The following is a 15,881-nucleotide window of genomic DNA, read 5'->3' on the forward strand; positions in this document are numbered from 1 at the left end:
CTCAAAGTCATCTGGTACAACATCTTCATTTTACAGGTGAGGAAACTGATTCCCAGAGAGGTAAAGGTCCTACCCCATGATATCAGAAGAAATAAGAAACAGAGGCAGAATTTTAACCCTTGCCCTCTGATGCCAAATCTATCATCTCTCATGGTAACTAATGATGCTTCCATAGATATGCTGTATGTGCTTTTGACTCCAGTTGGTAATTAAGAAGCAGAAAGCAAAATTACTAGAAACTAGGATTTGAGTACACAAGAGGCAAAGATTTCACATTCAGTGGGAATTTATTAAGCACCTACTGTGTGTAAGGCCTTCACAAAATCTTACTCTGATGCAAGCTATTGTGGTAGATGTCAGGGATACAAAATGAAAAAAAAATAAAGGATAGTCACAGTCCTCAGTGGACTTACATTCTAGTTGGGAAGGGGACAGAATTAACATGTACATATTTACATAAAACACAATGCAAGAAATTATGGGAGGAAAGGAAGGAATACATCACCAGGACTTAATATACCAGGTTTAGAAAACAGCTAATACCAGAAGGTAGACTATATGAAGGGGAATAATATGAAATAAAACTGGAAAGATAGGTTGCATGCAGATTTTCTATGGCCATAAATGCCAGGCTAAGAAGTTTGCATTTGAGCAAGTGTTCTTAACCAGATATCCATGGACCATGGATACATTTCAAGAGGTCTATATTATACCTATTACATGCCAGGCACTATCTTAGATATTGAGAATTCAATGATTCCCTTTGGGGAGTTTATATCCTACTGGGGCAGGGGGAAACAACATATACTCATATAAATATATACAAAATATCTACTGCAAATGAGGTATTACGGTACAGGAGATAATGAGCTGGCTATGTAAGTAGGTAAAGCTAGATTCATATCCTGCCTTTGGCATGTACAGGCTTTGTGACCCAAGATAAGTCACCTAAACTTTTAACACTCCAGGCAAGGTTCAGACTAACATTTACTAATATGCTGGTCTGCATTGGTAAAGAGAATCTCCTCACCCAGGAGTTCCCTATGCTAATGAAATCACAAGTCCAGTCCCTGTCCTTATTCCTGTTTAAAAAAATATCAAAGTAAATAGGGAGCAGAGTTCATACCTCCCCCTGCTTACCATCCCCCCCCCATTTTAAAGATGAGGAAAGGAAGGTCTAAAGAACGTGCTATAATTTGCAAAGAGTCATACAGTTAGCAAGTAACAAAACTGGAGAATTGAACCAAGGAACTCTGATTTCAAATCCCAAGCTCATTACACTTGCCTCCCCTCCAATGAAACAGGAAATTTTGGATGATGGTACAGGTCAAATTAGAGAGTGGATAAGATTCAATTTTGAGCACGTTGAGATAAGGTGGTCATGGAATATCCAGGTGTAGAGAGACATTCAACAGGTGGTGAAGCAAGAGAAGGAGAGAATTAGGGCTGCATATATAGATTTTGGAATTATGTGAACAAAGATGATAATTCCCATGGGAGCAGATATAAATTCTATAGAATAGTGTGGGGAGAGAAGAGGACCCAGGGTGTTATGTATTTGTCATATATACATATATTATGCAAATTGAACTCTAAGTTAGACTTCACCCAGAACTTCCTATTCTTGTGATTTGATTTGAGGGCAGGTGTAATTCTCCAAGAGAAACTTGCCTTTCAGGAAGTTAGCAAAAGTAGCCTTCTCTGACCAGGGGACTCTAAGACAAAGATAGACTGGAAACTGCTTATTTGGAAAGACTAATTGACTTGGTAGAAAGCTTGTTTCATACATATCCGCATAATGAACTTCAAATTATGCTTGCATCTGAAATAAGTGTATAGTTTCCTATCAAACTTTTAAGTTCCTGAATGTCAGAAGCAGCTTAAACTGATCTGTACCTCCACACACAGTGCCTTCAATAAAACAGATTCACAATAATCACTTATTTATTTGACTTGATGTGACTACCTGTGTTTGTAAGATATGTTAACAGTTTTTTAAAGCCTTTTGGCTGCTAGACAGAGGTATGAGGCAAAGTAGAGGAAATGGAATACTTAACAGTCTTTCTTAGGCCCTGTCTTTTCTCCATGTCTTTGCTCTCCACATGCTGTTATCCATCAACCTTTAGCCTGGAGGCAGCATAGTGTGTAAAAGGATCAGCCTTGAGGTCAGAAAGACCTGACCTCAAGCTCTGCTTTGACTCATGCTTCTTATGGAACAATGGTCAAGTCACTAGCTTATGGCACCTTTTAAAGACTACAATTTAGGGATGAGGTGCAGATCTAGAATTTGTGGACAGTTTCTATGTTGTGAGTTCATATACTAATGAAATCACAAGTCTACAGCCATCCTCACAGTAGTCCCTGCAAAAACAATAATCAAAAAAAAAAAAAAACAAACCCAATAACCAAAAACCACAACAATGTATTACTTACTTTTAAATGAGAGGAAGTTAGGATTCACGAAAAGCTTGAGAGACTATTGTGGTCATAGGAAATGAAGTGATCAACCTGTTTCTGGACTCATTACACAGACACTCAATTGGATCTCTAATCTTATCAATTTGGATGAGACAACAATGTGACCCATGCTTGCCCACATTATGTGAATCTTTTCTATGGCTTCCAACAAGTTTGCTACTCATAGTGTAGTAACATACTTGGGGCCATTCTCACCTTCTTCTGATGGGAAGAACTCAGAGGTTCTCTTCATAGATCAGCCTATCTTCTTTTTCAATCTTATATTTCTATAATGAGAGCTTTTCTCCAGTTCCACTTTAAAGTTCCATATTTGTTATATGTTGCTGCTCACTCCTAATATGTACCTTTCAATTAATCTCTGTGATCATTATTTAACACTATTAGAATATTTCTATTTAGAAGATGGACCTTGGGCAGAGCCAAGATGGTGGAGTAAAGGCAGGGACTTACCTGAGCTCTCCTCCAAACCCCTCCAAATACTTTGAAATAATGACTCTAGACAAATTCTAGAGAGGTAGAACCCACAAAAAGACAGAGTGAAACAGTTTTCCAGTCCAAGACAACTTAGAAATTCAGCTGGAAACATCTATTGCACCAGAGTAAAAGAGAAGCACAGTCCAGCACCGACCACACCAGCACAGGCTAGGCCCCAGAAAAACAGGAGCAAGCCTTGGAGACTAAATCAGTAGCAGGTGGTTTCTAGACTTCTCAGCCCAGAGACAGTAAGGGGATCAGATAATGAGTCAAAAGGAGATTTACAGAGGTGCCTTTGCCAGCACCAGGAGCATGATTCTGTTACACTGGCTATACTTGGATCTGGGATGCAGTCCTGGATCTTCATCCCAGTGCAAGGAAGAGCGCTAGCACAGCAGAGCTTTCAGCTACAGGGGAGCAGGGACCCTGGTCACAGTTTCAGGGTTGAAAAGAGTGCATGGGGTCACTTGTAAATCAGTGCACAGTACAGGCGAGTAGTAAACACAATTCTCCCTAGATCATACCACCTTGGAAGAGGCAAAAATTTGCAAGTCCCCAGAATTACCTCTGAAAATAGCTGTACAAAAAAGCTAAAGCTTGGGGCAGTGCCTCCTCCACTTGGGAAGCAGAGCCTCAATTTAGTAAAAAGTTAAAAGTCAAAAAATAGGCTGGAAAATGAGCAAACAACAGAAAAAATTCTGACCATTTAAGTTCCCGTGGTGACAAGGAAGATCAAAACATACACTCAGAAGAAGATAACAAAGTCAAATCTCTTACATCTAAAACCTACAAGAAAAATATGAATTGGTCTCAGGCCATGGAAGAGCTCAAAAAGAATTTTGAAAATCAAGTAAAAGAGATAGGGGGAAATTGGGAAAAGAAATGAGAGTGTTGCAAGAAAATCATGAAAAAAGATTGTAAACAGCTTGTAAACAGCTTGTGAAAGAGGTACAAAAATATTCAAGAAAACAAGAACTTAAAAACAGACTAGGCCAAATGATAAAAGAGACACAAAATTCCAATGAGGAGAAGAATGCCTTGAAAAGCAGAATTGGCCAAATGGAAAAAGGTATACAAAAAATTCACTGAAGAGAAGACCTCCTTAAAAAGTAGAACTAGCCAAATGGAAAAAGAATGTTCAAAAGCTCACTGAAGAAAATAATTCCTTAAAAGTTAGAATTGGGCAAGTGGAAGCTAATGACTTTATGAGACATCAAGAAACAAACAAAATGAAAAGAATGAAAAAATAGAAGAAAACATGAAATCTTGTTGGGAAAAAAAAATTGACCTGAAAATAAACAATTTATGATTCGAAAGTCATGATCAAAAAAAGAGCTTACACATCATCTTTCAAGAAATTACCACGGAAAACTGCCTTGATATTTTAGAATCAGAGGATAAAATAGAAATTGAAAGAACCCACTAATCATCTCCTGAAAGAGATAAAGAAAGGAAAACTCCCAGGAATGTTATAACCAAATTCCAGGCCTCCCAGATCAAGAAGAAAATACTACAAGCCACCAAAAAGAAATAATTCAAATATCATGGAGCCACAGTTAGGATAACACAAGATTTAGCAGCTTCTACATTAAAAGATTGGATGGCTTGGAATACAATATTATAGAGGGCAAAAAAGTTAGGATTATAACCAAGAATCATCTACCCAGCAAAACTGAATATAATTCTTCAAGGAAAAAAAGTTGACATTCAATGAAATAGAGGACTTTCAAGTATTCCTGATGAAAAGACCAGAGCAGAATAGAAAATGTGATTTTCACATAATATTCAAAAGAAGCATAAAAAGGTAAACAGTAAAGAAAAATCATAAGGGATTTGATACAATTAAACTGTTTGTATTCCTAAATGGGAAAATTATATTTGTAACTCCTAAAATTTTCTCATTATTGGGGCAGTTAGGAGTATACATAGATAGAAAGCAGAGGTGTGAGTTGAAAGTGATGGTATGGTCATCTAAAAAAATAAAATTAAGGGATGAAAAAGAAGAATGCATGAGGAGAAGGGGAAAGAGAGAGGCAGAATGGGATAAATTGTCATGGCATAAAGATTGTAAAAATTGTAATGACATAAAGAGGCAGTGGAGAGGAAATGGGGGAAGCAGAGAGGGGTCATCAGAATTGGCTCAAAGAGGGAACAAATATATTCACTCAGTTGGGTATAGAAATCTATCTTACCATACAGGAAAGTAGGAAAGGAAGGAGATGAGAGAAGGGCAGGTTTGAGGGGAACTGAAACAAGGGAGGTAAAAGTCAGAAGCAAAACACTTTTGAGAACAGACAGGGTAGGAGAGAGAGAGTAAGATAAACAGGGGAGAAATAGGATGGAGGGAAATACATGATTGGTAATTATTACTGTGGGGAAAAAATTACACTGAGTTTTTCAAACATATAGAAAACTGAGTGAAATTTTTAGAAACAACAGCCATCCCTCAATTGATAAATCATCAAAGGATATGAACAGGCAGTTATCAGACAAAATAACCAAAGCTATCTATGATCATATGAAAAATATGCTCTAAATTACTATTGATGAGAGAAATGCAAATTAACACAACTCTGAGCTACTACCTCATACCTGTCAGATTGGCTAATATGACAGAAAAGTAAAATGACAAATGTTGGTGGAGATATGGGAAAATTAAAACACTAATGTACCATTGGTGAAGTTGTATATTGATTCAACCATTCTGGAGAGCAATTTGGAAATATGCCCAAAGGACTATAAAACCATGCATATCTTTGACCAAGCAGTACCACTTATAGGTTTGTATCCCAAAGAGACAAAAAACAAAAGGAAAAGAACCTAAGTGTGCAAAAATATCTATAGCAGCTCTTTTACTGGTGGCAAAGAATTGGAAATTGAGGGGATGGCCATCAACTGGGGAATAGCTGAACAAGTTGTATTATGATTGTGATGGAATACTACTGTGCTTTAAGAAATGATGAGCAGGATGCTCTCAGAAAAACATGGAAAGACAACATGAACAGATGCAAAGTGAAGCGAGCAGAACCAGCAGAACGTTGGGCATAGTAACAGCAATATTATATGATGATCTACTATGAATAACTTAGCGATTGTCAGCAAAACAATGGTCCAAGACAATTCTGTAGGACTTATGATGAAAACTGCTGTCCATCATCAGAAAAAGAACTGATAGAGCCTGAATACAGAGCAAAGATACTTTTCTTTACTTTATTTTTGTTTGTTTGGGTTTTTTTTGTCTCTGTCTTCTTTTACCAAATGATTTACATCGAAATGTGTTTTGCATGACTACGCATGTATAACCTGTTTCAAATTGCTTGCCTTCTCAATGGAGGGGGGAGAGAGGGAGAGAGATAATTTGGAACTCAAAATTTTAAGAAAAAAACATGTTAAAATTGTTTTACATGTAATTGGGAAAAATAAAACATTAAAAAAGATTTTTTTAAAGAGTTTCTGGTGCTGAAGTGGGTTTTCTATCTATTATGTCAACCTAACTCTCTAGAGATTCAAAGACAAAAAAATGTATTGGAAAATGTTTAGCAAAATAAATAAAAATGTAATACAACAACAAAAAAGATGGACCTTTGTGAGTGAATATTGGAATCAATACAAATGTTTTATAATTCCTGAAAGGAATCCAGAATACTCCCTTCCTCCCATTTAATTCTGGGGCTAATGTGCTGCTCATTTCTATGATCTGCCCTGACATACCAGTAGATAAGGTTTCTTTTCAGATTGTGGTATAATATACCCAAATTGGCCCCCTGAGTTCTGCTTTCTTATTTTTAAAAGAGAAACCTTCAAGTTACAGAACCTTAAATATGAAATGATCTTTGAAAAAAATCTGGCCAAGAAATAGGTTATTAATATGAAAAATTATAATCCTCCAACATGAGTGTTATGTGGTAATATAGAGTGATTTTATAAAAGTGAGATTCTTCAAATTGGTAGATATAGCTACCTTACATCCATATGCCTTTTATCTGGTGATTTGTTTGAGATTAGCTAGAATAATACTAATCTAGGTTTATGATGATGAAAAATAGAAGCAAGCCACCTGATACCTGTTTCTAACCAATGTTGACATACTCAAAACTTAACAGAGAAATTAACCCTTGGACATATGGTTTTGCTTCTATCACTGTGGCTCTATCTACAGGAAGCAAGGTAGATAAGACTTATTCAGGCAACTGATTAATTCATGCTCTGATGTCCACTTGAATCATGTAAGCCCCAAAGTGTTTATTAGTTACAGGTTCCAAATTAGCCAATTTGGCTGTTTCCATTAAAGAAATTAAGTATATAATTGCACAAAGATCAATTTTGCTTTGTGTTTTAAAGCTTAAGATTCAATAATTCTGTCATTTGCTACTTTTATTGCTGTATCTTTTTAGGGAATTCAGGGCATATTTGAGACAGTCAATTAAAAGCCTAGATTCTTTATTGACAAACACCAGCATTTACTTGAGAGCTCAGACCCAAGCACTGTCTTTCAGGAAGCTGTACAAGCAACTATCTACATCACTAAGGGTGGTTCTTTTATGTTTCTGCTAAATGTGCACTTGGCACCTAAAGCTGGCCTGATATGATTCTGAATAAATAAAGCAATTAAGTATGTTTCCTAGGAACTTTTGTGTGATTTTTTTGTTTCTTGGGAGCCCATGAAGTCCAAGATTGCTTGGTTTAATATTTGTTTATTTCAAGTGAGCACAAAAGAAGACCTCCTTTAATTGCAAAATGATTGGAAGGGAGAAAAACAACAGTCCTTGAAAGCAGATCTGCATGGTGTATCCCAAATGTGGATTCACCATCATTTAATTCCAGAGTAGAATGAAGATTTCAGTTATGCTTTCATTATCCTTGTTGATGGCACTCAGAATCTTGAGTACTGTAGTGAAATGGATCCATAATTCCAGGATATGGCCTACAGCAGTGGTCCCTGAGGGGATTCTAACACTGGAATGACTTTTCACTCATCTGAAGTGAAAATATCATTTCTCAGGGGGAAGAGAGTGTTGGGAGACTATTTCTCTTCCATGATAGCAAAAATGTATCCCCTTTTCCTCCTCCCTTCACACAATGACTTGGCCACCCATTAGGAAGAGAGGCATTACTGGTTATCTTTAAAGACTGAACAGTGGATCAATTGATTAAATATCTATAGTACCCTTTATTTAGATTTATTTTTTTCAGAGAGCATTAAAGACATTCTTTGTTTAGGCATCAAAAATAAAGGGGAAGAGATTGCATTAGAAATACATGACAAAGAACTATCTTTTTACAGAAATATAAGCTTTTGCTGAGTAGCGTGGTATATTAAAATGAGCTTTGGATTCAAAGTCAGAGGTTATGGGTACCTTGATCAAGACACTAAATTTATCTGAGTTCAATTTCTTTATCTGTTAAAAAAGGGAAGTTGAACTAGATAATCTCTAAGCTCCCCTTCATTCCAATCCTATGATCTTCTTAAACTCCACACTTAAAAAGGCATATTTATCTTTCTATTATTTCATTGCTTTGAGATATTAATGACAGTGATAATTTGAGAGAATCATTAGGGTAATAATTATCTTGCTTAAATATAGCAATCTAATGAATCTATTAGTATTATTTACTTCTTGTTATTATCATTAGCCAGAATGAGTAGTGGGGAAAAAAGACAGCCTGGGATAGGAGGATATTATCTTTGTTCCCTATTTTGAATGTATGATTAAAATTAATTTTCCCTCCTTTCTCAGTACTCTTCCAGTGGTATGAATATTTCACACCCTTTTTCCTTTCCCACCACTTCTACCTTCCTTTCTTTTCCTAATATACTTAGCCTCACAATCATCTCTAAAATGTATTCAAAAATTTGGGGAGTGAAGAAAAATAATTGAGTCCTTACATTGGTGGTATTTCACTAGATTGAAATAAGCTCTTTAGCTCTCTTTACAATCCCTGGAAAAGAAACGGAAGTTAAATGTCCAAATATCTTAGGAAAAGAAAAGTCTTAGAACTAAATTAGGCAGAGGAGATCATGAGACACGTAATCAATTAATATATATAGAAGCACTGTCCAAAGTCAGTGGCACCAATATCATTCAACAATGTGACTATAACCAATGGCTACTAAAGACCCAAAAAAAAAAAATCTGCCATCAAAGTCCTTGGCTCTGTCAAATGGTTTAAAATCAAAAACTATTAAGATTTTATCAGTGAAAATGGCATTAAAGAGGAGGCATTACCATCTATTTGCTTTGCCACTGCACCCTATGAACCTTTACACTTGACTGGCTACTGAAACCTTCCATGTATGTTGTCTCCTCCAATAGAATATGAGCTCCTTGAAAGCAGGGGCTGTCATATACATACATACATACATGCATACATACATACATATGTGTGTATACATACACATGCAGAAGCACACATATCCTTAGTGCTTAGGACAGTACTTCGCCCACAATAAGCATTTAATAAATGCTCTTTTAATTCATTCATTCAGCAATCATCTATTAAACACCTACTTTGTGTAAGACATTGTATCCTAGGCATACAAAGAAGAAAATGGCAAATGATGGCACCCTTCAAGGAACTTAAGTTCTAGGTGAATAAAACATGCAAACAAACAAAATAAACTTAATTTTAGCAGAGGGAGATCATAAACAGTTAAGGATGTAGTTTGTGTCAGAATTACACACAGAAGTGTCGTGAGCATGCCCACAAACTGAGTATTATTTGCTCATTTCCATGTATCTTCATGTTTATGGAGCACTTTAAGTAATGAAACTTGACCTGACCCCTTTCCCAACCCTAACCCCAGCCCCCAACAAGCTGTTTAAGACATTTGACGGAAGAGGTTGAACATGGTGAAATTTCACTCCAAAATTCCTTTTTTTGGGGGGGGTGTTGTGTATGTGTTTAGTTTCCAGCTCATAATTGAAGAGTGCGTGAAGCAAATGAGTTTAGAATTGAATCAGATGAAAGGAAATGGAAATACTGCCTCCAACAAGAACAATGCAGCTATGGATGCAGAAATTGTATTAAGACCTCTTATGGATTTCTTGGACAAAACGTAAGTACTTCAAGTATTTAACTACTACCCTGGGAATCATTTCATTTTGATTCTGTTTATCGTGAAACCAGACTGTCAACTCCTTGAGGCAAAGAGGTGTCAAATTTAATCTTTTTTATCTTCCTCCATGCCAGGTGCAATGCCCTTCATGTATGAGGTGCTTAATAAGTGTTTGAATTGAAGTTAATTTTCTTTTCATTGTTCTGTCCAATTTGTCATTCCAAGTTCAGTTGCTATGGGTTTTGCTTGCTTTTACAACAATTTAATAAGGATTTATTAAATGCAACCTATGAGTGTAACACTATATTAAGAAATGGTGATAAAAAAGATTTAATTGGAAAGTAAAAAAAAAAAAAAACAGTGCCGGCCTTCAAGGAATATAATAGGATGTTTAAGATGCATACTCACATGATTATGTCACAAGGTAGAATGTGATAAAGGCAAAGAAGGGGTTCTAGGCAAAAAAATGTTCTAATACATTTGAGTCAGGAAAGATCTCTTTCACCTGGGGGAATCAGAGAAGGCCTCATTGAGGAGGTGGCATCTGAGTTTAATCTAAGTCATACATGGATTTCAAAAGGCAGAGATATGTAGGGGAAAGTATTTTAGGCATGGAAGATGTCCTTTGAAAATGCATGGAGGTAGGTAGAAGAATGTATTGTAAAATGAAAACAGCCAATAGAACAATTTTTAAAGTAATGCTTTTCTGTGTGATACAATTTTAAAGGAACTGCTATACTTGACCGTTAATTAGTAAACTCAGTTATATGCACAATCACAGAATGTCAGACTTGAAAGGAATGTCACTGGCCGGCTAGACCAATCCAAACTAAAAAAAAAAATCCCTTCTACAACATAGCTAACAAATGGTTATGCAGCCACTACTTGAAGACTTTCTGTTACAGGCACCACTTCTGTTTTATATTGACCGGTCTGCTTTCCTTTCAAGAGAACAAGGGCCAAGAGACTCGAGTTTAAATCATTGCATTGGTGTTCCTTCCTTGTTACCCGAGGCATAAAAATGCCCAACCTGTGAGAAGGTGATGCTGTGGAGGTTTAGCAGAATTCCTGCTGCCCTTTGGGATGTCCTTCTGAACCAGGGCAATAATGAGGAGGGGAGTAACATCCATTTGAATTAATAATTGTATCCACAAGCATATTGTTGCCTCCTACTCCTTAGCTTGAATCACTGAATTGGCCTAAGCTAGGTGTGGCCCAGAACAATGTGGGTGAAGTCAGCACGTCTTGAGGTAACCTGTTCTTTGTTAATATACCTCTAAGGAGGTGGATTCCCCTGCCCCCCTTAGCTGTGTCTGTTTGTAGATTCTACCTACTTCTTTTAGTTCTGCTATCTGGAGCCAAGCAGAACAAATCTAATCCTTTTTTCGTATGCCAGTCCTTCAGACCCTCAGAATAATTATTATGCCCAGTCTTCTTTTAACCAGGCTAAGTCCTCCATTTCCTTCAACTGACCATCATATTGTACAAATTTGAGGTCCTCCATGACCCCTCTTCTCATTCTTCCTCTGTTACATTATTATATGAAGTATTATAAGTGACCCTCCTAAAGTGTGCCCCTGAACTGAACATATTACCCCAGATATGGTCTGGCAGGGCAGAGTATAGTGGTGCTTTCGTTATCTTATTTCTGAGTACTTTTAGAAGCAGTTAGGACTTCAGGAGAATAAAGCACTAAAGCTGGAGGCTGGTAGACCTGAGTTCAAATTCTGCCCCCAACTCTAGCCATGTGACCCTGAGCACATCATTTGACCTTTGTCTTCTTCATTTTCCTCATCTGTAAAATGGGGATAATAACAATACCTACCTCCCAGGGTTGTTGTAGGGATCAAATGAGAAAACACACGAAGTGCTTTGCAAACTTTGCTATCTAAATGCTAGCTATTTTTGTTGTTGTCACCACCACTACCACCACTACTGCTATAGCCTAAAATAACATTAAGCCTTTTTGGTTGTCCCATCATACTGTTTATTCATATTGAGTTTGCAGTACCAGTAGAATTTAAGCCATTTAAGGGCAACAATTTTTTAATTCACATGCCTGGCACATAGGAGATGCTTTATAAATGCTTTTTTATTTGATGAATGGATTGAAATTTCATCTTACTCAATTCAGAACAATATTCTAGCCTATCAATAACCTTTTGAATGCTGACTCTATCAGCCAAAGCATTAGGCAGCCTGCTGAGCTTTGTGCCATCTGGAAATAATCATGCCATCTTTGCTTTTACTCAAGTCATTGATAAAGAGTAGAACAGCAATGGTCAAGCAAAAAACCCTAAGGGCCTCCTCCAAGTTAACATTGGACCATTAAGGAATACTCTTTGGGTCCAGCCATTTACCCAGTTCTGAATCAACCTGACCATACTTTCCACTAGTTCATTTCTCTTCATCATTTCCCCCCCAAATAGCAGGAAATAGATTGTAAAATGCTTGGCTATAAAATATTTTATAATTTAATAATATAATAATACTTTATAAGTATAAATACAATAGTCTATCAGTACTTTATAAAATCTTTGGCTATGAAATCTAATGTTATTTCCCCAATCTTCCAGTTTAGTAACCTAGTCAAAAGCATCATGTTTAGTCTGGCATGACTTGTTAAACGTTCATAGGTAGGATCAGAAGAACTTCTTAGAGGAAAGAAAGATGGTAATCGGGGGGCAGAAAAAGACATGAGATTTTATATTCCTTAGACAAGAGAAGAAGTGATTTCACAAGGAAATACTCTTTAGAAACTCAGATCTCTGCAACCATGAAATATTTCCATCATATGCTGCATCTTCAAAAACAATGTCATAAAGTGATAACCCTGTGAAAAATTACATAAGGTGTATTAGGATACATTTATCAAGTCAAATCAACAAGCATTTATTAAGCACCTACTATTTCCTAGGCACTATACTAAGTGCTAGAGACACAAAGAAAGGCAAAAGACAGTCCCTGTCTTCAAGGTGCTCATAACCTAATGCAGGAAGCTGTATGCAAACAACTATGAACAAACAAGATATATACTGGACCAATTGGAGATAATTAACAGAGGGAAGGTGTCAGCAATAAGAGGAATAGGGAAAGGCTTCTTATAGAGGTAGAATTTTAACTGAGACCTGAAATAAACCTTCAAGGCCAAAAGATAGAGATAAGGAAGGAGAATTCAAGCCACTGAAAATTCCTACAACTGGGAAATAGAATGTTGTTTGTGAAAAACAGCAAGGAAGTCAACATCACTGGTAAAGTGTAAAAACACTAGAAGTAGGAAGGGGCTGGGCTATGAAGGGCTTTAAAAGCATGGTAGAGAATTTATATTTGACCCTAAAAGTAACGCAAAGTTACATAAGTTTATATGAATGTGGCTAGGGGAGAAGGAATGACATGATCAGACCTGAACTATTGCAGTCCAAGGGTTAGTGGTGATAAGGGCCTGCAACAGGACATATACAAGGGACCTTACGAAGGTAGAAATTATGAAACTTGGTAACAGATTGGCAGTGGAAGATGAGAGAGTGAGTAGTTAAGGTTTGACACCTTATTTGTGAACTTGAATAATTGGGAGGTTGGTAGTGCTCTCAGCATTAATAGGGAAGTTACAAAAATGAGAGGGTTTGGGGGGAAAAGATGAGTTCTGTTTTCAATAAGTTGAGTTTAAGATGTCTATGAGGGACATTCAGTTAGAGACTAATAGGTTATTGCAGATGTGAGACTGAAGGTCCAAAGAAAGGTGGTGGTGGTTGTTACTTTTTCATCATGTCTGACTCTTTGTGACCCCATTTGGGATTTTCCTGGGAAAGATACTGGAGTGGTTTACCATTTCCTTCTCCAGCTCATTTTATAGATGAAGAAACAGAGGCAAATTGGGTTAAATGACTTGCCCACTTTCACACAACTACTAGGTATCTAAGGCCAGATTTGAACTCATAAAGATGAGTCTTCCTGACTCCAGGCCTGGCACTCTATCCACTGTACCACATTAGGACTAGATAAACAGATCTGACAATCATCTGCCTAGCAATAAGTAAATCCACTGGAGCTGACAACAAGATCACTAAATGAATTGTATCAAGGAAAAAAGATGAACGCTCATGACATAGCCTTGGGAGACACCCAAGTTTAGTGGTTACAGTTATCCCTTCTACATAGCCACTTTCCCCATTGAGGTTACAGTATACCATGGATTAGCATAAGAAATTAAATGGGAATTTCTGGGGAGTTTTACAGAAGCCGTTGACCACACACAAAGGCCAGCAGATGACACAGAGCCTATGACCAAATACTTAACCAAAATTTCACAGTAAGGTACTGTAAGCACCCAATAAAAGGAAAAGAAAAAATTTAGACTTCTTTTCTGGTACAAAGGGAGAACCAAAAAACTTTTACACAAATTTTTCAGATCATGGGGGCACTGCACCCCCAACTTCTGCGATGTGGAAGGGATAACTGTATTTCAGATATGTTTATATCTACAATGTTGTTGTTATTGTCTTTTAATCAGGCCTGTGATTTCATTAATATAGAGAACCCCTGATAAAGAAACCCCCTGCTACCAATAGACATCAGTATCAACTCAGCAACATATCTTAGAAAATTGCCTGAGTACTGACAGGTTAAATGACTTGCCTGGAGTCACACAGTGAGTATATTCAGGACATAAAACCAGTCTTGCTGGCTCTGAGGCCATCTAAATACCACTCCACACTACATCTCTTATTCACAATTAGAGAAGAGAGAATTATTGTACATTGAATTAGGTTTGTTGAGGGAATACACACACTCTTTCAAGCCAGAACTATTTAATGAATTCTTTCTCTACTGTCTCAAATAGCCTGCAAACAATACTTCATCTTCCAAAGTGCCCAATTAACAATTGTAGAGTAATTGGATTATTCAACAAGATCTGATTCTTGTAATCTTATCACTTTAGCAGGAGCATCATTCCTAACATTTTAATCTATTTTGATTTTAATTATGTAAATAGGCCCTCTTGAATCTGTTTTCCTTAGTACACAAGATAATGTGTTACTATCACTCATATATTAGTGATAAATAAAGAGGTTCTACAGGTAATAAAAAAACAGAACCCAGATTCAGACTTCAGTTGCCTGACTCCAAATCCAGTGATCTTTCCCATGGTTTATGCTGTTACATCAGAAGCCTTTCACTGTAGTGTTATAGAGAATTTGCTCTATTTTAAAATCTTGCACTGGTTCTATCTATCTAGAATAAAAGCTATTTATCAATTACCTGATTAATCTACCCAATATGGACATAGATCACTTGGGCTAAAGATTCGACCCACTTCATGTTTAAAGGTCTACACAGCCCACATTAACAAAATTACTTTTTCATTTCCCCTCTGTCTTGTTTTACATAAATTTATTAATGGAATACAGAAAGTTTGCAGCAAGATACAGTGAAAAGAGTGGTGGATTAGGATTTGCAGGTCTGATGGCTCTGATGCTGAATAGTTGTGGGAGCCAGATTACAGTTTCCTAATCTACAAAATGGTGAGGAAGGATTTGCCCTCTATAATCTATTCTACTGCCAGATCTGTGATATGTTTGCAACTTTTGTTTGTGTGTTCACACACACACACATACACACACACACATACACACACACCTTTTAATGCTTAATGTAGAAGTTAGCCCTGTCCCTCTTGACTGTCAGTGACTTGATGAGTGAATTATGTGATTTATGATTTGACTATGTCATGAAAAGCTTGCCATTTTATAAACCTACTCTAGTAAAATCCAGTTTGTACTTGGTGTATATTTTATGAACACCTCTAATTCTATTCCCATGATTTCATTTCCAATCCTGTGTTCAGGGTTAGTGTGCTGTTCTTAGAAAGAAT

At 36.8% G+C, this 15,881-nt stretch overlaps 1 protein-coding gene across 2 annotated transcripts in view; it reads left to right on the forward strand.

Annotated features, from left to right (window-relative positions):
* UNC13C (unc-13 homolog C) overlaps positions 1–15,881 on the forward strand; it is a 669,423-nt gene that overhangs the window by 578,987 nt on the left and 74,555 nt on the right. For both annotated transcript variants that reach the window (XM_027840843.1, XM_027840842.1), the window contains one exon: positions 9,860–10,009. In XM_027840843.1, the coding sequence (XP_027696644.1) occupies positions 9,860–10,009 (150 nt within the window). The remainder of the gene's footprint in view (positions 1–9,859; positions 10,010–15,881) is intronic.

This window comes from Vombatus ursinus, unplaced genomic scaffold (genome assembly GCF_900497805.2).
Source record: "Vombatus ursinus unplaced genomic scaffold, bare-nosed wombat genome assembly UNPS02014848.1, whole genome shotgun sequence".
NCBI classification, from domain to species: Eukaryota; Metazoa; Chordata; class Mammalia; order Diprotodontia; family Vombatidae; genus Vombatus; species Vombatus ursinus.